Consider the following 21,593-nt stretch of genomic DNA (forward strand, 5'->3'; position numbering starts at 1 on the left):
TTATGTCAAGCACCCGTTTTAGCAATACCATGTTACTATAAACATTTTACACTCTTTGTTACAGAACGCGAAGGTACTGCTTTGTCAGTACTCACACAGGAACAAGCAGGATCACACAAACCGTGTGCTTATTTTTCTAGTACATTAGATCCCGTAGCTCAGGCTCTGCCTGCGTGCCTGAAATCAGTGGCAGCGACAGCTTTAGCAATTAGACAAAGCGATGCCATAGTGTTAGGACACCAATTTTATTTTTTTTTATTTTATTTATTTTATGTAGTTTGTAGAGCGCACAGCTACCCCCGAAGGGGTGTCCCGGCGCTAGAACCTGAACCTCCAAAGGAGAGGAGAGGAGCAAGAAGGGGAAGTAGCGTAGTAAATCAGAGTCCAGAGAAGAGCCAAGTTTTAAGTCTGGCCCGGAAGATGGATACGGAGGGACAGAATCTAAGATCGACTGGCAGTGAGTTCCATAGTTTTGCCGCAATTACACTGAACCCTCTGCCACCCATTCTGGATAGTCTGAAACGGGGAGAAATCAGAAGGCGTAGGTCATTGGATCTCAAAGATCTGATGGAACGGGATATTGAGACACGTTTTTTCAAGTAGTTTGGTCCGCGATCATTGATGGCTCGGTGAGTGAGAGTGAGGACCTTGAACTGGATACGGCTGGCCACAGGTAGCCAGTGCAGTTCCTTACGATATGCGGTTACTGATTGACGGTAGGGAATATTGCCAATCAGTCTGGCCGCCGCATTCTGAATAATCTGCAACCGGTCAATCAGGTATTGGGGAGCACCAGCATAGAGGCTATTAGCATAGTCCAGGTGGGACGTGATGAGGGCATGGGTAACTGTACGGCGGGAGTCCAGAGGGAGATAGGGAAGTATTTTTCTAATCATGCGCAACTTCAGGAAGCAGGCAGAGGTCACTTTATTAATCTGAGTCTTGCATGAGAGGGAGTCGTCAAACTGGAAACCCAGGTTACGGGCCGAGTGGGCGGGAGAGGGAGCGGGATCAAGTGCCGCGGGCCACCACCAGGAGGATGGGATGGAGTTTTTCTGGTTAAAAAACAGCACCTCTGTCTTGTCTGCATTGAGTCTTAGATGGTTTTCAGACATCCAACCACTGATGTTGTTGAGGCACAGGCGGAAGTTGGAGAACGCGGAGTCAGAGTGGTCTCTAAAGGAAAACACTAGCTGGGTATCATCAGCATAGGAGACCACCCTGACTCCGTAGGACTCTACCAGGTCGGCCAGTGGGGCAAGATAGATGTTAAAAAACAGAGGGCTGAGGGCAGAGCCCTGTGGCACACCGCAAGACAGGGGTTTTTCCTCCGATTTAAAAGGCCGCAACAATACCCTCTGACTTCTTCCTGAGAGGAAGGACTCGATCCAGCTAAAGGCAGTGCCGCCAATGCCAATCTGTTTTAGTCGGTCAAGGAGGATGGGGTGGGATACCGTATCGAATGCAGCGGACAGGTCGAGGAGGACTAGCATGGCCTCCTCGCCCCTGTCTACGCACTCCCGGATTGTCTCCGATACTTCCAGCAGAGCCGTCTCTGTGCTGTATCCCGCCCGAAATCCAGATTGTGAGTCGTGCAGTAGTGAGTTGCTTTCCAAGTACTCCGTGAGTTGCAACTGCACGGCTTTTTCCAAGACCTTTGCGGGTTTGGGGAGAAGGGAAATGGGGCGGTAGTTGGAGAAGACAGTGGGATCAGCATCTGCCTTTTTTAGAATGGGGATCACCAAGGCTTCCTTCCAGGTGGTAGGGAAAAGGCCATGGTGCAGGGAGGCGTTCCAGATGGTGAGGAAAGAGTCGGCTAACGAGGGGGCCAGCTCACCCATGAGTTTGGCAGGGACAGGGTCAGAGGGTGCACCAGACTTGCAATGAATGAGTAGTCTGATGGCATCCTCCTGGGTGAGTTTATTAAAAGCGAGAAAGGACGGTAAAACAGGGGGACTTGTGGACGGAGGTCGGGATATTGGCCCTTTAGGGAAGGAGATGCATAGCTTGTTGATTTTTTCAAGGAAGAAGTCCGACAGTCCTTCGCACAGGGTCTGACTAGCTGAGTTCTGAGTGGCCCTGGCCGGAGGATTGATGAAATCTTTAACGATGGTGAAGAGGGTTTTTGAAGAGTTTTTGGCCTTGGCAATTTGAAGCGAGAAATAATCTTTCATTGTGATTTTTTTATATTTGAGAAATTTTTTCAGGGCAGCTTTGTAGGCAAGCTTAGCTTCAGGATCGTAATTTAGTCTCCACTTCCGTTCGAGTGCTTTGCATCTGCTTTTTTTGACAGTACAAGTACCACATGCAGTAGAGGTTCTCTTGAACCGCACACAGACACAACACTTGACTATAGCACGACTCACTGGTTACGAGTTAACATTGTTTCAGCCACATATAGAAATCAGACGTTGTAGTACATTGAATCCTGCTACACTGTTACCAGTAAACGGAACAGACCCACTTGCACATGATTGTATTGAAGTTATCACTATCACGACGAAACCTAGACAAGACTTGACAGATGTCCCATTGTCAGATCCAGACCTGACGTTGTATGTAGATGGTTCATGTATGAGAACAAGTACAGGAGAGTTAGTGGCCGCGTATGCAGTCACAACAGACACTGAAGTCATTGAAACAAATCGTATTAATACCTTGTCAGCTCAAGCAGCAGAGCTCATCGCTCTGACACAAGCCTGTATTCAAGCTACGAATAAGAAAGTCAACATATATACTGATTCACGTTATGCATTCGGAGTTGTACATGACTTCGGCGTGCTGTGGCGAGAGAGAGGTTATTTAACTTCCCACGGTACCCACATCCAGCACGGACCCCTTATTCATGCCTTACTAGATGCAATACATCTACCCATTGCAATATCAATTATGAAATGTAAAGCTCATACGAAAGTTACTGATATCATTTCCCAAGGCAATGATTTAGCTGATAGAACAGCTAAACAGACTGCTCAAACTCACACGTCTGACATGACAAAGACAATAGTTCCGACACCAACACATTGCATGACAGTTAAGGATCCCGCTCTTGACGTAATCGACATACAGACACATGCTACACCAGATGAAATAAAGAAATGGACTGAATTAGGAGGGACCCAAACGGATCAAGGATGGATGACGAAGGAAAAATCTGTGTGGTTCCTTCCTGATTCAATGGTCCAAGTTATCATTAACACTGTACATAGTCCAGCGCACCTAGGAGAAAAAGCTATGCTAGACAGCATTCAACACATTTGGTTCAACAAACATTTACGAGCAGCAGCTAAACAAAAGGTCCGTACCTGTATGATCTGTTGTCAGTTTAACCCAGGTAAAAGCATTCCCGTAGAACAGGGTGGATTTCAGCCTCCTGATCACTCTTTTGAAGTCCTCCAGATGGATTATATCCAGATGGAACGATGTCGAGGATTCAAATATGTTCTCGTAGTTGTTTGTGCTCTTTCCCGTTGGACAGAGGCATACCCGGTTTCAGATTACACTGCCCCGACTACTGCCAAACAGTTAGTTCGAGAATTCTTCCCACGGTACGGTTTACCCCGTGCTGTCTACTCAGATAACGGCCAGCCGTTCTCCTCCGAACTAATGAAACACGTTTCACTCTTGTTAGGCTATCAGTGGAGATTCCACTGTGTCCGACACCCCGAGGCAGCAGGTCTCGTGGAACGACATAATCAAACTCTGAAAATTAGATTGTCCAAAATATGTAGAGAGAAAGGTGTCGACTGGGTAGTAGCCCTACCAGTTGCACTCTTTTACATGAGAATGGTAGCGCACTCTCGAACAGGGCTATCCCCTTATGAGGTGATCTTCGGTAGACCACCAAATATGTGGGGGACGCCTATACCACGCAAAATAACTGATGTTGACTGTAACATGCTGACAGATTACTTGGCTTCCTTGATGTCTGCACTACAATCTTGTCGTTCACAGGTAGCTGCAGCCTTTCCCGACAACACCGAGGTGAAACCCCATGACGTAATTCCAGGGGATCTGGTATTAGTGAGGAACTTTGATCGGAAGTCCCAGCTGGATCCTAGGTGGAGATCGCCTCAGCTCGTATTGTTAACAACGAGGACAGCCGTGAAGATCGAAGGTCGAAAAGGCTGGATACATTCAAGTCATATCAAGAAATTTCATGGACTACCATCCGATAAAGAGACTAAACCCTGTATTACCTCAAAGACAGACTCAAAGCTTCCTTTGGTTGAACAAAATAACTCAGAACAATATAGACTAAAACTTAGGTCTAACAAGTCAGGCAATTTGATTGTTTAAGTCCTCTCCAAGGTGAATCGGTCGAATTTGTCTCTGACATGCATCCCTTAGACCTGTATAGAGAAAGAAACAGAAGGATAAAGTTGAAACGACATGCGTACTGTAAATCACTGCGTAGTCATTGCACAGTGACGTTATTAATTTTGTTTTTCTTATGTCTTTTAATAATTACTGCAAGTATATTGTTGCACACATATTATCCTATTTCTAGACATGTCCACAATATTACTGCTGAACATTCTTTTAGTGAATTTCCCCCGCATGAGTTGTCATATAGATTTGCGCTGCGCAACAACACTTTTATTAGTATGTTACATCATTCCCATCAGGTTAGCAATGCTACAAATTGTTGGATATGTGGCCGACTCCCTCCCTATCAGAACTATCAAGGAATTCTGCCTCTCTTCCCATATCCGTTCACACACAATGGCTCCTGTGGAGCATGGTTTAGTTTAATTAATTCCCTAGATTCGAATTCCGCAGTTTATCAAGACAACTGGGTATGGGGAAACCTGCACTTAGTTTTACTCAAAGTCTGCCACCCCAACAAGGAGGGACTTCCCAAAAGAACAGGAACTGATCTAGAAAATGAAGTGTATGGATTAGGTAATTTTACACTCAATCTCTTGATCTTGAATGTTGAATCCGAAGCTGCCCCAATTTTGCCCGCTATGTCAGTATTTCCAGTTAAAGGTGAATTATGTATAAGAAAGAATGGCTCTATACACATGGGCCGCAGTAAATGCACCACTGTAATAGTATTCAGTGATCAAGGCAAGTCTACATTTAAAGCTTCTCGCCATTCCTACTTTGTATGTGGTCAGACTGCATATATACGTTTGCCTCTAGATTGGGATGGTACCTGCTACATTGGATTCCTTTTGCCACCTGTTTTCCTAGCTCCTCCTGATTATCACAGAAATACTCATTTAGTACACAATAGAGAAAGGAGAGATCTCCCAATAGTCGATTACACTGAGACAGCATGGGAAAAATACACAGATTTCAATAAAGGTCTTTTTCCCTATATAGGTACAGTTACCAATAGTAAACTGATACGTAGATTAACCAGAACCCTTGAAGCAGTAGTGAACGAAACTATTTCCGCCTTAGGCAATTTAACAGAAGAGCAGTCTGCTATGCGGATTGTTGTGCTTCAAAATCGTCTTGTCCTTGACGTCATCCTGGCCGATAGGGGCGGAGCTTGTAGTGTCATCGGATCAAACTGTTGCATTTTCATACCAGAAAATTCGCCATCTGTATATAAAGCCATAACTCGCCTTCATAAGATTGTAAGCCAGATACACCAGAATCCAGGCACCTGGACTTGGTCCGGTTGGTTTTGGAGTGTATTATCTACCTTTGGATGGAAGGTCCTATCCTTCCTAGGTATTGGCTTTCTCATACTATTCAGTTGCTGCTTATGCCTACAATGTGGACCAGCGATCTGTGGTCTGTGTGCCACATCGTGTATTCCACCACCAAGATTTCATTCATCACGGAAGAAGAAAGAAGAACAAATGATGCTATATGAACAGATCGATGGATTAATGAAGATTGATATCTCTTGACGGGCAAGTAGGGGACAAGGAGGGAATGTGGAAATATGGATTTTTCTGGTCAGTTATGTCCCCTATCTTGGCCCCCAACGGTTTCATGTATAAATCACAAGTACATGTATGTTTCCTCCAGTTCCAGTTATGAAGACGCAAACACATGTGCGTCCACCGCCAACATGTCCTCTTTCAGATCCGCCATGAATGGGCTGGATATTCTATCCCTAAGTATGAAAGGCCACCGGCTTTATATGGTTCACTTATCCCATTTTACAGTTCAGACAAGTAGGCCCTGATTCTGCCATCAAGCCTTTTCCTGCCTTCTGCCTCTGAAAGCTCCAGTCCGAGCTCGCATCTGTACCCATGAACTTTGTCCTACTCCGTGCGTGGCTAACGGTGCCTGACTCCAGCCTGTTGCCTGCCAAAAACTGTATTTCACCTTCAAGATTATCTGCTTTGCTCCGCTCCCTATCCAATGCATTCCTGTCTAGTAATTTAAGTAAACATTCTTTCAGCTACCGAGCAAAAGGCCCGGCTTCTCTGTCTTTATGCAAGTAATTCATAGCCCTGTTAATATGAAAGATTTCGGCCCTCGCATCTAGTGTAGACACTTAGACGCTTGTACACGCATTAACAGTCAGTATAGTCAGTATAGAATAAGATTCTATCCTAAGAAGACCTTTCTTTCTGGATAACATAGTTCTCTAAACATAGGATATTAGATATGATTTGGGATTAGGTTGACTTGACCCTCCAGACTTCTGTCGCCACATGTAGAGCTAAATGTCAAGTCCCCTTCACCCCCTAGTTACACGTCAGTCACACGTCATGCTGCTGCGTGCGCATCTCTGCCAAGTATTTCTGCTGACATTGCGAAATTCTTTCATGGAACCACCCATTTATGGCGTCATATCCAATGACGTTCTTTAGTTACACCCAGTTACACCCATTTTTGCTACGCATGTATGTCTTATCTTTGCTATCAATTGTTACGCCTCCTCCATCTGTTTCACTGTAATGCCTATTGTATAAAAATGATTACCTGTCAATAAAGTTGGGTCTTCACTTCCTGAACCTTCGTGGTGATGGAATATGGAGCTCATCGATTTAAATTGATTATGGAATAAAGCCCGTTCCGAACCTCTAATACCACGGATTCTGCCTCTTATTTTACTGAGCTATTGTTATAGATTTTCCGCATCAAATTAAGTCCCGGTAATTAAATTATTTACCACAGTCGAATCACAAAACGTAATTAAGGCTGATTAAAAGATATCATTAGGATCTAAGACGTGAGCTGACTGTGCTGTCTGTGGGCTTTGTAAACTCTTGTGATACAGTACCATGTGAAAGTTTTTGAGTTTGTTATATAAATCTGACGTCACATTTATTTTGCAACGGGTGTCATTTTCATTCCAAGGGCATATACATGGGATATTTTATACATCCCTTTGCTTCATTGATAAATAATATGTTGCTTTACATGAAAGGACAAGTACAGCTCAGCAGCTTCGACAGTAGATATAGCGTTGTGAGTGACCTAGGGTGGTATGGTAGAGTAGCGTGCCACGTGCCTCGAAACTGCTAAGCTCTGAAGCGATTTACCCTGGTTGTGGCCAAGGACTCTCATAAACAGAATTGAGTTTTCTTTGTTAAAGCACTCATTTCTTAAAAGCACCCACATCCATTTTTGCTAACCTAATGAATGACTGTGTCTTTGTCTCCCTTGTAGGAGCTGAGGACTGCTGCCATAGCGAGGCCTCTGGAGATAAACGAAACCGAGAGAGTCATGAGAGTTGCCATCAAGGAAGTTCTGGTAAGTGGCGTGTTCACTAACCTTCTTGTGGAATGTAAATGTATAGATGGGCCCGGATGCTGTATTCTTACCTTGTGTATCTGGGCAGTTGTGGTGTTCCTCTGTCCTCGGTTCCAGAGTGCCTTGATCTGCAGTCGGCTCCAAGTAAGCTGACAACAGATGTTTGGAGTTCTCAAGGCCTGTCACTTTCAGCTAAGCCTTTTTGAATATATCTTACTTTTAATTCCCATAGAATGCCTTCATCTTTTTAGGATTTATGTTGGAAGCGCTATATATCATAATGTAGCCAAACCCGCATTTATAGACCTACATAGAATTAACACCACAGCTGCTAAACCTTTACTTGACCTGAGGAGATTCAGTTATATTCCCCCTCACCGAATGACATTCCTTCAATTGGTTGCTAGTGAAGCACCACACACCATTTTCTTTCTGTTTTAAGATATCATTAGAGTGATGGTGCTTCGCCAGGGTATCAGCAGCTTTTGTGCAGCCTAGGTAAACAAATTGGTTTGGGGGCACATCTGTTTTGTTACATAGCGCACTTCATTCTACCTACCGGGCAGCTCCAGCATTCAGTGCTACCTGTTGGTATGGCTGTTGTTAACAACTTCATCACGAATGAACCAGCCACAACTGCATTTTTACTATCTAACTATATTTTGTAACAGAAACTGTTGACCTCCTGAGGTAGGTTAGCTCATTGTGACAATGCCACTAGAGCAGTGGCATTTTGTTTGTGGGTATGCCTACAAAATTAGAACAGTGTTCCTTCCTACATGAAGATGAATTGTTGTTGCAGTGTGTGAAGGCAATAGTAGAGCAGCAGAGCTCCACGTTGTACAAATATATCAATACAACTGCATTCCCTCTGTGAGAAGAGATGACCGAACAGTTTTACTCTATTTGTGATGATATTACTTTATTTAGGAGTTTCATATTGTGTCACACACCACCTTTCAGTCATTTCTGAGCTCTTTATAGTGTGTGGCATTAAGTGAATCAAGATTGAGGACATTTGGAATTAGTGCCTATCCTTTTATGTTGTAGACTCTCAATAGGAGGCCACACCTATTATCTCTAAGAGCTAACTGGCACATGCATCAAGCTAGGATTTTGCGAGTCCTTAATTGCGAATATTAACGATTCGCAATTAAGGACTCGCAAAATCCTATGCATGTAGGAATCACTATAATAATAGCGATTCCTACACATTCCTTATTTGCGTTTTGCAAATTGCAAGTCGCAAATAAGGAATAGCTTCCCATTAATTCCTAGGGGCCTACACGGCCATAGGAAAGAATGGCAAATTGCAAGCCCAATTTGCGAGTACCAATAGGTACTCGCAAATTGCGCATGCAATTTCAGGGTGCAAGGGTGTCAAAAGGACACCCTGTTGCACCCCTGAAATTGACCTGTGCACATATGTTGCGCACACACATGCCCTAAGAGCATGTGTGTGCGCAACATAAAACTTTGAAAAATGCACAAAAGTGCTTTTTTCAAAGGTTTTGCAAATTACCATGAAGTTCAACTTCATGGTAATTTGCGCCCCCTATTAGCGAAACTGCTAATTTTATTACTTTAATGCATTGCATTTAAGGAATCTCAATTTGCGATTCCTTAAATGCATTCGCAATTTAAGTAATCGCAATTTAGAGATTACTCAAATTGCGATTTTTGCATTTGGAATGATGCATCCCAAATGTAAATATTCTGGTCGCAAAGGGGCAGATTCTGAGAATCTGTCCGTTTGTGACCGGTTTTCCTTTTGATGCATGTGCCTGAATATGTAGTGCAGATAGTGTAGTTCCGCCCTGAAGCCCAGGGATGTGAGTGGAATAGGAACCTTCCTAAATTTATGTATTTGTCATGCTTGTAGGTGGATCAAGTGAGTCTCAGCAAAGGATTCTGAATGGTGCATAGTAGAGGCTCCAGAAAACACTCTGCTGCAGAGCTGTTGCTTTCATTTAACAAGGTTTCCATAGGTACTGTAATAGAGAAAACCTTTATGAGTACAGCAGACCATTGGCATATTGCCAATGCCATAAGCCATCTCAAGGAGACCCACACATTTTGTCCTTCCAACCATTGGCGAAGATTCTCATGAGTTAGATGTTGTCCTCTGAACAGAATCCAGACATCTTTCCTATGGCTCGTCCAGACAGAGAATCCAGACTCTTGAGGGTATGGGTCTGAACTTGTTTGCTTTCAGCAGCTTGACATCTCATAGGGCTAACACCGTCTGCCTTTTGGGCCACTATGTCCATGATTTATGGCTACTGTCAAAAACTATAGTCTTCGGCAGCCAGAAAATGTGAAGAACCTCGTGAGCCATGGACTGGACACATCTAAACAGGTTCTGAAGAGTGGCTTTGACCTTGTGAACACAATGGCCCGGTCTATGGGTGCTGCTGTTATGCTGTGATGACACTTTTGAATGCTTTCCACTAGATCTTCTGGGGATGTCTAAATTACCCCGATGGACAAGCCCTTTTACAGACAATCACTATTTGGAGAGAAAACCAGTTCTTCTTTGGAATGCTTTAAAGAACAGCAGAGAGAGGGCCTAGCCTTACATGCACAGCAATTACACTAACAATATTGAAAGATCTGTGGCTACTGTGGGGTTGTGCATTCACAGCAAGTGCAGCCGTCTCAGCCTATTAAAATTCTTAAATAGATGGATCATACCTTTCGAGGCAGGGATGGATCTCTAAAGAGGCAGAAGCAGCAAAGAATCCAGTCCCCACTGTACTTTGCAGATTCTGCAGCCTCTAAACCCGCCTCATACCACCATCTTCCACTAAAACGGATGGCTCTCATTTTGTCACCAATTAGAAGGCGATCACAACAAACTGCTGTATCATCCAGCAGATCCATTGGGCTACAGGCTTCCTTTCCTATGCTCCCATCCAGAGCATCCCCCTTATGAAGGCCTAATTGGATCACAGATATTCATCAATGATTCTAATGTATCTGACTCAAGCTTGTATCCTGGTCTTGTAGCTATTGCGCCTGCTACGCCTCATGAATTCATGCTTCCTGTTGGTGCCTCACACTAGGTAGCAGATGAGGGCTCTCCAGTGGTGTCTAAGAAGGCAATGGTTATGACATCAAGGAAGTCTCTTTGTGCATGTGCAGATCTTTCGGTCGGTGCTTCAAGATCTTCACTGGTGGATGGAACCCTCCAACCCTCTGAGAAGTTGACCTTTCTACGCCTCCAAGCTCACACTACTGTGGTCATAGATGCTTCTTAGCTGGGCTGGGGTTTTCACCTGGGTGACAGGAGAGCACGTGTCATCTGTCTTGCGACAGAGGAGCGCCTGCAAATAAATGTGTCTGAGTTGTGGACGGTCCATCTTGACCTAAATGCCTTTCAATCTTCTGTCTCAGATTTCATCTTCCAAATTCTATCAAACAACACAACCCCTGTCCGTCCACTCTAGCAACAGACAGTGCAGGGTGGGGTTGTGGAACCTATGTTTATAGGAGATGTGCCTATGGAAATGGTCATAGCAATGGGGAATCTTCCAAGTCGCAGCTCACCTGGCAGGCTTGCACAATGTGAGGACGGATGCCCTCAGTCGCTTCTCACTGGAGGACCATGGGTGGGAGCTACACCCTGAGGTGACAGAGGTAATCTCCTCCAGATTGAGGTTTCCTGTTCTGAATCTCTTCACCACAGCGGCTCAGAAGAGGAGGAGTCCTCAGTTTGTGCCATACACTTGCAGCTGGAGTGTTTCCTAGGAGATGTCTTCAGGTTCACTTGGTCTCTGGACCTGCTATACGTGCTTCCAATGAATTTGATCAATATTCAGAGTGTTGCAGATGGTGTAGGAGGATTGAGCACAGTTGACTTTGATCGCTGTAGACTGGGCAAGGAGGATTTGTAATACTGATCTGTTGGCACTAAGCATTTGGCCACCTCCTCCCTTGTGCACAGATTGGACCTGCTCTCACATGAGGATGATCCGGTTCTCCACCTTCATCCCAGCCTCTACGGCTGCATGCATGGAGATTGAGTGGTACAAACCAGAATCCTTTTGCCTTGCTGATGAGTTTGCAGATGTCAATCCTGGCGTCCTGTTTTTAAATCTTGCCTATCCGACTTGAGGTTTGCATTGTCCCTTGCATACCAGGTCTGGCCGTGGCTACAGTTAAAAAGCTACCTAGCACCTCCAGCTGTATTTATGTACCCTCATGATCAGCCTTCTCGGTAGAACTATGTGCAGGGTGTGGTGGTAGCTACAGATAAAAGGCTACCTAGCAAATCCAGCTGTATTTATGTACCTTCCTGATCCACCTTCTCAGTCAGTATGACTATACCCAGGGTCTGGCGGTAGCTGCAGATAAAAGGCTACCTAGCAACTCTAGCTATATTTATGTACCTTCCTGATCAACTTTCTCAGTAGAACTACTATACGCAGGGTCTGATGGTGACTGCAGATAAAAGGCTACCTAGCAACTCTAGTTGTATTTATGTACGTTCCTGGTCAACCTTCTCAGTATAACTATACACAGGTAGAGAAGTACTGAAGCACACACCAAAATCCAGTATGAAAGATTTGTAAGCCCAGTGATGTATTCATAAGTAAGGGTGAAACATATGCTTTTATTCTTCAATTGTCTCCAAAATCCTCGTTTATGTGAGACATCATCAATAGAAATGGAAGCCGACACGTGTTTCGTCACATATACTTTTTCAAGGATGTAATTCTGTGTTAAGCCGTACGCCCATATGGCACAGTATTCAAAGTCAATAAAGCCAAAATCTGTAATAATATAAAAATCCTACAGTGCATATATCACATGCGCTCTGTCCGGTGCGCTCACAATGTGACAAGCTGACCTCAAACCACAGTAATTGGCGGGTATATGGATATTCCAGTTATTATCACTTGAACTCTCCAGTCAGGATTCGCTTTTAACGTGATGTCGCTGTCAGTGTGAAAGTTTAACAATCATTCAATGTGGCCATGATACGCCTAGTACACAGTGTCTATCTTCATGCAGTTGCGGAATACTGTCCCCTTACTCTGGCCGCATTTGGATGTGTGAATTCTGTAGCACAGCCATCATTCTTGTTGCATAAATATATACAGGGTCTGGTGGTGGCTAAAGATAAAAGACTACCTAGCAACTCCCAGCTCTATTTATGTACCTTCCTGATCAGCCTTCCCACTATAATGTTATGTTATGTTAGAAAAACGTATACAGCACACGGTTACCCTGAGGTGTCCTGGCGCTTGCTGCAGTCCTCCTGACTCAAGGTTACGGCCAAAAGATGTTTAAAACAGCCATGTTTCCAACGCCTTCCTGAATGCAAATAAATCCTTAGAATTTCTCAAATAGAAAGGGAGCTCATTCCAAGCCTTGGCTGCCCCAGCGGAAAAGCTTCTGCCTCCCCATCTAACTCTTTTTATAGTCGGTACTACTGTTAATTTTGCTTCTGTCGAGCGAAAGATCTTCTGGGCACATACCACTGAAATTGTTGTTTCAGATGGACTGGACCTGTGTCCTGAAGGGCTCGGAAGACTAAACAAAGAGTTTTGAAGAGGACTCGTTTTTTTACAGGCAGCCAATGATATGTTTTAATTGCGCTCGAAATTGATGCATATTTTGAGGTTCCAGTTAGCAGCCTAGCTGCTGAGTTCTGAAGCATCTGAAGTTTTTGTATACTGCGCTCCTGCATGTTTAAATATAGACTATTACAATAGTCTATTCTTGACATAATCAAGGCAGTTACCACTAGGGGTGGGCGGAATTTGCGGAATTAACCTTCGCAAATTATCGCGAAAATGTTTAAAATTATCGCAAACAAGCAGAAATATCGCGAAGATGCGGAAGTTTTTTTCCGGCATGTTCGCGAGATTTTCTGCATGGTTGCGGGTCGCCAACTTACCCATGTGGTTGCTTGCGGGCGCGGCCATCTTGTTTTGAGTTGTTCTCGCGGTGCATGATCGCGAGAAGAAAGACATGATCGCGCGACGCATGACGTCACTGCGGGCGCGAACTGTCGCGAGACAGCGCAAATGGCTAAAAACAATACAACATCTCATGGAGAACGCGACCGGATCAAGAAAACTTGTCGGCGAACGCAGGGATTCAGGTAAGGCGATCGCGCGCGCGCGAGAATGTATTATTTTACAGCGCGAGCAAGAAACAAATTATCGCCAAGCTGCGGAAACCGGAATTTTTGACATTTTCGCGCTCTCCGCGGAACGCGAAAATGTCAAATTATCGCAATTTCCGCGAACGGAACGAAATTTTCGCCCAGGCCTAGTTACCACTGTGCGCTTGCAGTCTGCTGGCAGAAGAGGCAGAATTTTCCTCGTGGCCCTGAGAATATAAGAAGTGGCAGAGACCACGGCATTGACTTGATCACGCATGTCAAGATGTTCATCTAATACCACACCCAGGTTTTTAACTTTCCTGGAGGGTATTGGTAGAGTCCCCATTGAATTTGGCCACCAGCTAGGAGTCCAGAAATTAACATTGTTCCCAAACAGGATTACTTCTGTTTTGCTAGCATTCAGCTTTAAACAGTTTTGCGTCATCCAACCTCCCACTGCTACCATACAATCATAAAGCCTCTCTCCAGTTGCCTTCTCCTGCCCTGGTCGGAGGGATACCACAATTTGGGTATCGTCGGCATATGATGTAAGACAAAAGCCGAATGACTCGATCAAAGGAGCCAGGGAGAATACATAAATGTTAAAGAGCGTAGGGCTCAAGGAAGACCCCTGAGGGACCCCACATGGGATAAGTCCCCTCTAGTGGTGTGTTTTCTGAAAGGCTTGTTTTGCATGTTCCCTCTCTCTCTGTGTATTGTGCCCCAGTAGGATGTAAACATTGTTTTGACTTTCAGTAGCATCTCAGTTTTAGCTGATGTACAGTTGCCCTGTTCATCTTCTAATTATAAAGTCAGTTCTGATGGTGGTGATCACTTTTGCTTACAGGATCAGAGAACTTCAGACTCTTTCAGTTTGTGGTTTGTATCCAGATAAGTTGGGTTTTCACACCAAGCCATCCTTTTCCCCCAAAGTAGTTTGGCCTTTCAAATAGTCCAGTCTATCCCTTTTCTAGTTTTCTTCCCTCCTCTGTATCCAACGAAGGAGGAGGAACCCATGCACACCCTGGGCTCCAGGCGTGCTTAATCCTATTGCATTGACTGCACTTGACGGGATAGAGTGGACGATCAGCTCTTTGCAGGCTTCGATGGAACCAGCACACATTTCACGTTGGACCTCTCTATAAATATCTCTATAAATATCTGATATGCCCTTGTTGGAATAGACCCTCCAGAAGGCTTTCATGAGCATCCCTCTAGGGTCTTGGCTGCCAAAGAACATTAATCTGACCTTGTGTAATGTAACAGGTGCTCGTGTAAAGTGCTCCAATGCCCTTGGGTCGAGTTTACTACATAAAAAACTGCCCAAAAATTAGTGTGTGCTTTCATAAAGAAAAATTGAATACAAACTGTATTAAAAGTCTACGCACAAAGAAAAACAAGCAAAAAGCATGCATTTAAGTCATCATGAACCCTGCCATGTAAACTAGAAGCCATATTCAAAAGACCTAATTTTAGAAGACAGAAAACTATATTTTCCATCAGCTCTTATACCTGTCCCTACATTTCCATGCCGCACTGAATAAAGGTTTGCTTTCAGCGAGACCGTTATCGAATGTGCACGTGCATCTTGCAACAATGTACCAGCGGCAACATTTTCCCCTCATCAAAACAAGCAGTAGAAAGTGCAAACTGGTTTTATTTGTCTTCGACAGTGCGCCTAAATTAACAGATTCTTAAAGTGCGAGGTGTTTTAGTAGTGCTGGTAGGGGCCCTGTTCACGTCATGTCTGATTTGTGTAATCTCTTCGCTCTGCTTTGAACCATGTTTTGCTGGCGTTTACACGCAAGCGCGTGACAGTCTGATGAAGGCGGGAAACTAACGACATCCGGGCTGCACACCGCCAGGGTCCTCATTAAGCTTGGTTTTTGTCAGGTGGGATGACACGCAGTACAATTATTAATCGCAGCAGCAGCAGCGTCGTGGCACCCGGTGGCACGAGCAGGTTCCCAGGGAAAGCTGCTGTTGCAGCACCTGCAGAATCTAAAACTATCTTGTTTTCAGAGGGCAATCGATGTCGTCTTTTTTGGGGGGTGGCACAGGCTGGTCTGACACGTTGTTTCCCATCAGGTTAGGCCAAAGACACATACAGTTCGCAGTGGGGCCTATCGGGGTGGATTTTCTTGATCTCTGGTTGAAATGTTTCAGCAGACTCCGCGACACAGATGCGCAAGGAAGACAGGTTTGGTGTAGGGAAAGAGGCTCTTAGCCTGACAGGTTGGAGAGACGTTGTTTAGCTTGTTTGCTGCTGATTGGGAATGAGTCATCGCCCTACCTTGAGTAGCAGTGACTGTTGTATTCTCAGAATTGTGTCATCCCACACTGCAGCAGTAACCCGTCCGCCAAGATCTAAATTAGACCCATAGTCTGAAGAGAAAGTGGTAAAAACAGGAATGTAGCTGCAAATATTGACAACCACACCGCAGGGGGTCCACCTGGCTGCCTTTACCTTTTATCACTAGTATTTTAATGTCCTGGCCAGCACAAAAATTGGGAACAGCACCTAAAGTCGGTATTTTCCCCCCCTTATCATTACATACTTTAAACATTAAATATTAAAGGAAAGCACTGTACAATATCTTCTGGATCTGCCTTAATGATTCCTGGCTGATAATTCAAGAAGTAGACAGAGACTGAAAGTCCATGTTAAAAATGAATAAAGACTATTTCATTTAAAGTTCTGTTTAAGTATCATGCGCGGACCCTTGCAGAATCTTGAAATGTGAGCAAATGGCAATATTTTCCCTGAGAAAGGTGGTAACCCTTGGTCCAAATGTTGGAGGGGAAGATCAAAAGAATCATATATCAGATCAGTCTCATTGAACCAATCAAAGGTCTAGAAAAGGACCATACTCTGAGGCGATCGGAAGAAACTGATGTAAACAGCACCTCCTGTTCATGGGCATAACTTTGGCCAAAGAGGACATAGCCCAGAAATGGAAAGCGACTTCCCCACCGGGTTTAGGGGGATGGAAAAAGGCAATAGATAGGTGCATGGGCGCGGAAATTGTAGTCTTTCAAGCACGGGGATGCCCACAAAAGCACAGGAAGATCTGGTCCTGCTGGGCGACAAATCGGGGCATTACCTTACCCCCCTGTCACATGCAGGGTTCGGTGTAGTGTGTTAAGTATTAGGTCTGGGGTTTTACAGGCCAAGTTGTTATTGAACTGTAAAATCAGGTACGCTATGTCTTTTTTACTATATGGAACGTACTTGCCGGGCTTTGCCATTTGCTTTGCCATTTTGCCCATTTTGTACCTATCAAAACAAATAAAAATGTGTTGTTAAAAAAAAAGGAAGATACCCTGGAACTAACCAACTGTAGACTGTGAGCAAATTTCAATCACCTCTCCAGCATGGTCCACCATTGGAAGCTCAGGCAAAGCGCTGATGATCAGTCATAATTATTTTGAAAAATTATTTGTTGGTTGTAGCAGTTCTTAACTATGTGAAAATGGCATTAACATCCATGAACATTGTAGTAGATTCTGCATCAAACTGGTTGCAGTGTACAAGAGAATAAATTGCAAGACTGTGATCAGTTAAAGACATCTGGAGGGAAATCATATAAACAACTACAGAGAGTGTATAACTGATAGGAAACAGTTAAAACAAACTAAAGATTCCTCCATGTTTATGTTATTACTCTGTGTTATTAAGAGCACACACGTGCCCATGCTGTTAGAGTTAATTTCAAATAAAGTAGATTAAATTGTAGTTCAATTCACATTTTGTACATTGCATAAAAGCTAATAGCAAAACTCATAAAAATGAAACATCTTATAGGGTAACTTAAAAAGCACAGTCACGGTGTGTGAAATAAAGAACACATCTTTAGGCTTTTAAAAAAAATACATAAATAAAACAGCAATTTGTTAATTAACTATATATCTATTGGTAGCATGACACTGGGTTAGTCTGCCAAAGCTGAAAAACATTGAGATGTTGTCGTATAACACTGCAACTTTTATATAGCGATATTACCCATGTGGCAGCACTGAAGCATTTGTCTACGAGGGCAGCATGCTAAGACTTGTAGGGTTGCTGGTTAGAACCGGTTATCTTTGTTTTTGATCCTATGTGGGAAATATTTCTGTCTCATTCATGATGACCACCTAGGTGTAGTTATTTTGATAATACCCAGCGCAGTAGTGTGGTGGATGAAGATGTGTGAGAGATAATGTCACTATTTATGGTTTTTCAGTAAACTGTAAGCTTTGAGCAGCTCTGTGTTTCCCTTTATGATATTTCCTATGATCTTATTCTACTTAGCTGCAATGTGTTGTCCAACATGAGATATTTTATTTATGCTTATGGTACTAAGCAGGTATGATTGGAGGGAAAATGGTGGGGCGAGCTCCTGGGTTGGACTTTGTTACTGTCATCCCATATAAGACTGTCACTGTGAGATGTCAGTAAGTGGTCACAGTCTATAGTTAGTTGAAACTTTCAGTGGTGGTCTGGAATAGAGTCCTCCTTTTGGCTAGCAGTATGTGTTAGATCTCTTTAGTTAATCCATGCCTGTCCAGTTTGTGATTGCTGGTTCATGGTTGATACACTACAGGGTAATGGCAAAGCCCTACATCAGATCTTTCTTATGTGTGTGTAGGAGGAATAAGCAGTTTATGGAGTTATTAAGCAGCCTGTAAGAACTCCAATCGGCTCCCGATTTATGAGCTTTATGGTATTATTATTGCCCAGAACGATGATGTATGAATTGACATTACTAAATAATCCCCACGTTAGCCATAGGTCAGCCCTTCATAACGTTCCTAGATATAGACAGTGGTGCTGGTTCGACTGTTTCTTATCTGTGGACTGTAAACTGTAGATTGCATTTAAAGGTGCAGTTATCGTTTCGGGTTCTATTCTAAGCTTGTGAGATGATGTAGTTATCTTAGAAATAACCATGTTTTCAACCCTCTTCTGAAGTGTAGCTGATTGGCTGGTGGCGAGTTTCAGAGCTTGGCTGCTGGTACTGATAAAGCAGTGCCTCCTCGAGATTTCATATAGGAAGGTGGCATGATGATGGGGGGTGCATACATGAAACAGAATGCCCTGTTTTGGTTGGGGTACCTGAATTAAACTCTTAGGTTTAGTGGTCCTTTTCCTTGGGGAGGCCCTGTGGACAATACAGAGTGCCTTGAAGATTCCCCTTCTCATGAAAGTGAAATGATTACAGGACTGGAGTAATGTGTTTTCTTGGATAAAGGCAGAGATTTAGTCTTCCAGCAGCATATTGGATTAATTGCAGTATGCATATGATAACATTAGGAGTGCCAAGGTATAGGCTGTTGGCATAGTCAACCTTGGATATTACGAGTGAGAGGATATCTTGCAGCTTTTATTGGTATTTAGGATATAGGAAGATGAGACAGTGTTTTCATTGTTTAGAAGGTGCTCTTTGTTATCTTTTTGTCATGTGGTATCCAGGATAATTCTGAATTCATGGTTACCCCTAGGTTTCTTACTCCTCTTGATGTTGTTTCTGGGGCCTCGAGTTCCTTGTGTCATATGGTGGTATCCTGATCATAATCTGACTTTGCGGCATTGAACTTTATGTGGTTACTCATCAAACATGTATTTATTGTGCAAAGGCAGTCATAAAGATTTTAGTTGTAGATATTTTCTGGCCCATCCATTTTTTGGATTGGTTATGTGTCATATACATAATTGTAAGATGACACATAATGTCATAATTGAATACTCTTATCACATGTAGTTTGTGAGGTAAGTAGATGTTGATTATAAGAAGCGATATGATGAACCATGTAGTTGGGTCCGAGAAGCTGATGTGCAGGGTGGTAGGTTTGTTATGCTTTGTGTCTGAGGTAAGAACCAATCCATTTTACAGCATTTTCACATATTCCCATATGGTAGGGCGTGGTAGTGAACAGTGTCAAATGCCGCTGACATGTCCACAAGCTATGGAGAGGTCACTCCATTCTTGTCCACTGTGAGTTGTGGGTCATTACAAATGGATAAGCGGGAGACCAATGAACATTAAATAGAAGTCAATGTGCAAGACAACAGCAGGTGCAAATAGTTTGTGCAGAGGTACTTATATTTTTTATCATTAAGACTGTCTGTGACCTGTTGCACAATGTACGTAAGGGTCACGTTCAACCTGTGGTGGCAAGAAGTATACTACATACATTAAGGAACCCTATGATGGAAAGTCTTGCTTTGTATTTAACTCAGCGGTTTGCTTCAAGCAAAGTTAGAATTTATGGTGCTTTCTTCTCCCTCCTGTTGAGATCAAGATGTACTAAAATCTCTACTGATTGCTCTAGACTAAGTAGGAATTCATAAGAAGACGTTATTGCATTCATTTGTATTTGCCCTCGTCTTCTTTGGCACCAAATAAATTGTCAAAGTCAATTTGTAAAGTGTGATAAGTGTTAAGAAGTATTGACTTATGCTGGGTGGCGATTAGTTGATGAATGGTCAAATGTATAGACGTCACTTCTAAATATTGAGTGAATATAAATGGGAAATAAAACATATCTGGTAATTTTAGAGTCTCTTTTTTGACTGTTTTATGCATTGCTTAGAAATCTTCACCAGTTTTTTATGTTCTATAGATTTTAAGTTCTGACTGTCAACACTTTAATTGACAACAACATTTAATTAGTTCGTATCTGTTGCATAGGCCTTTTCTAAGACACCTGACTAAGCCAGCTGCTAGCAGTATTTAATCAATCCACACCCATGATGGCGCATACACCTGTATACTCGCATCATAAAGGTCAAAAGGTTACACACACATATATATATAGTGCCAAGTATTCCAGGCAGATCTAAACAAGGTCAGTGCAGACGTTTGGCAAGCGTCCAGCACAGGGGTGCATGAGCTCACCAGTAGCGAAGGGGTTAAGCCTCATTTGTGAAAGACAGTCTTTGCCTGGTGTGTGTGGCCAGGGACTCTTGATACGGCCCCTGAAAATCACAAAGCCCTGCGAGTTTGCGAGACTGTGATAGCCTGTTAAATATTTAATAATAATTGCAATATTGTACTTCATGGACATCTCAGATTGAACAAGATGTCTGCCGCCCCAAATCAGCCAGCCAAATCAAGTCTTATCATTCTTACGTCACAAAGTCCCTCAGCCCCGCAGGCATCTGACATAATTCCAATTTCTTGAGATCCCTACATTTGCCACGACTCGCTTTTCATTACCCGTGGGTTTGAAATGTACTTCAATCCCTCCCGGTGGTTTGCCACTTCAAACCCCAGGGGATACAGCTCCGGTTTGCTGCTTGTAACTTGCCTGTGTAGTCAACAAGCCCTTAAAGCACACAGTTTCATTATAAATGCCAACAAGGCGTGTCATCCTGACTTCCTTAGATTAAACTGCCAAACTACTTAACATGATATCTTTGCAGGCAGCATGTGGACAGCATGTGCAGAGATGTATGTGTGCACGCAAACACAACGGGGGATGTTCGTTCGGGGCAAGCGAGGTGATTAGCTGTGGAGCTCATTTTCGGTGTTTATTAATCCCAGAACCCCTTCCTCTAATCAGACCCTCTTAAAAGTTCGAACTTGGCTATTGGTATTGAGCGACTCGAGTCTGGTTACTGCATTTGAATTCCAGCCTGTTTACCACCTCCTTGAGGAGATCTTGGCCGTTCCTAATGTCACCTGTGGAGAGACAAGTATACACAATAAACAATTCCATCCCCCAATTGGAACGAAATAGTCTTAAGAACTAAACCAGTAAAAGTAAACAAAAGTATTCAGCACATAAACAGCCCAGTAACCACCTACTGCCCCAGGACCTACAG

General features: G+C 43.5%; 1 protein-coding gene across 2 annotated transcripts in view; it reads left to right on the plus strand.

Annotated features, from left to right (window-relative positions):
- The window catches only part of IFT38 (intraflagellar transport 38), an 854,149-nt gene that overhangs the window by 525,197 nt on the left and 307,359 nt on the right, over positions 1-21,593 (plus strand). For both annotated transcript variants that reach the window (XM_085628445.1, XM_085628447.1), the window contains exon 6: positions 7,588-7,671. In XM_085628445.1, the coding sequence (XP_085484571.1) occupies positions 7,588-7,671 (84 nt within the window). The remainder of the gene's footprint in view (positions 1-7,587; positions 7,672-21,593) is intronic.

Source organism: Triturus cristatus, chromosome 10 (genome assembly GCF_964204655.1).
Source record: "Triturus cristatus chromosome 10, aTriCri1.1, whole genome shotgun sequence".
Taxonomy (NCBI): Eukaryota; Metazoa; Chordata; class Amphibia; order Caudata; family Salamandridae; genus Triturus; species Triturus cristatus.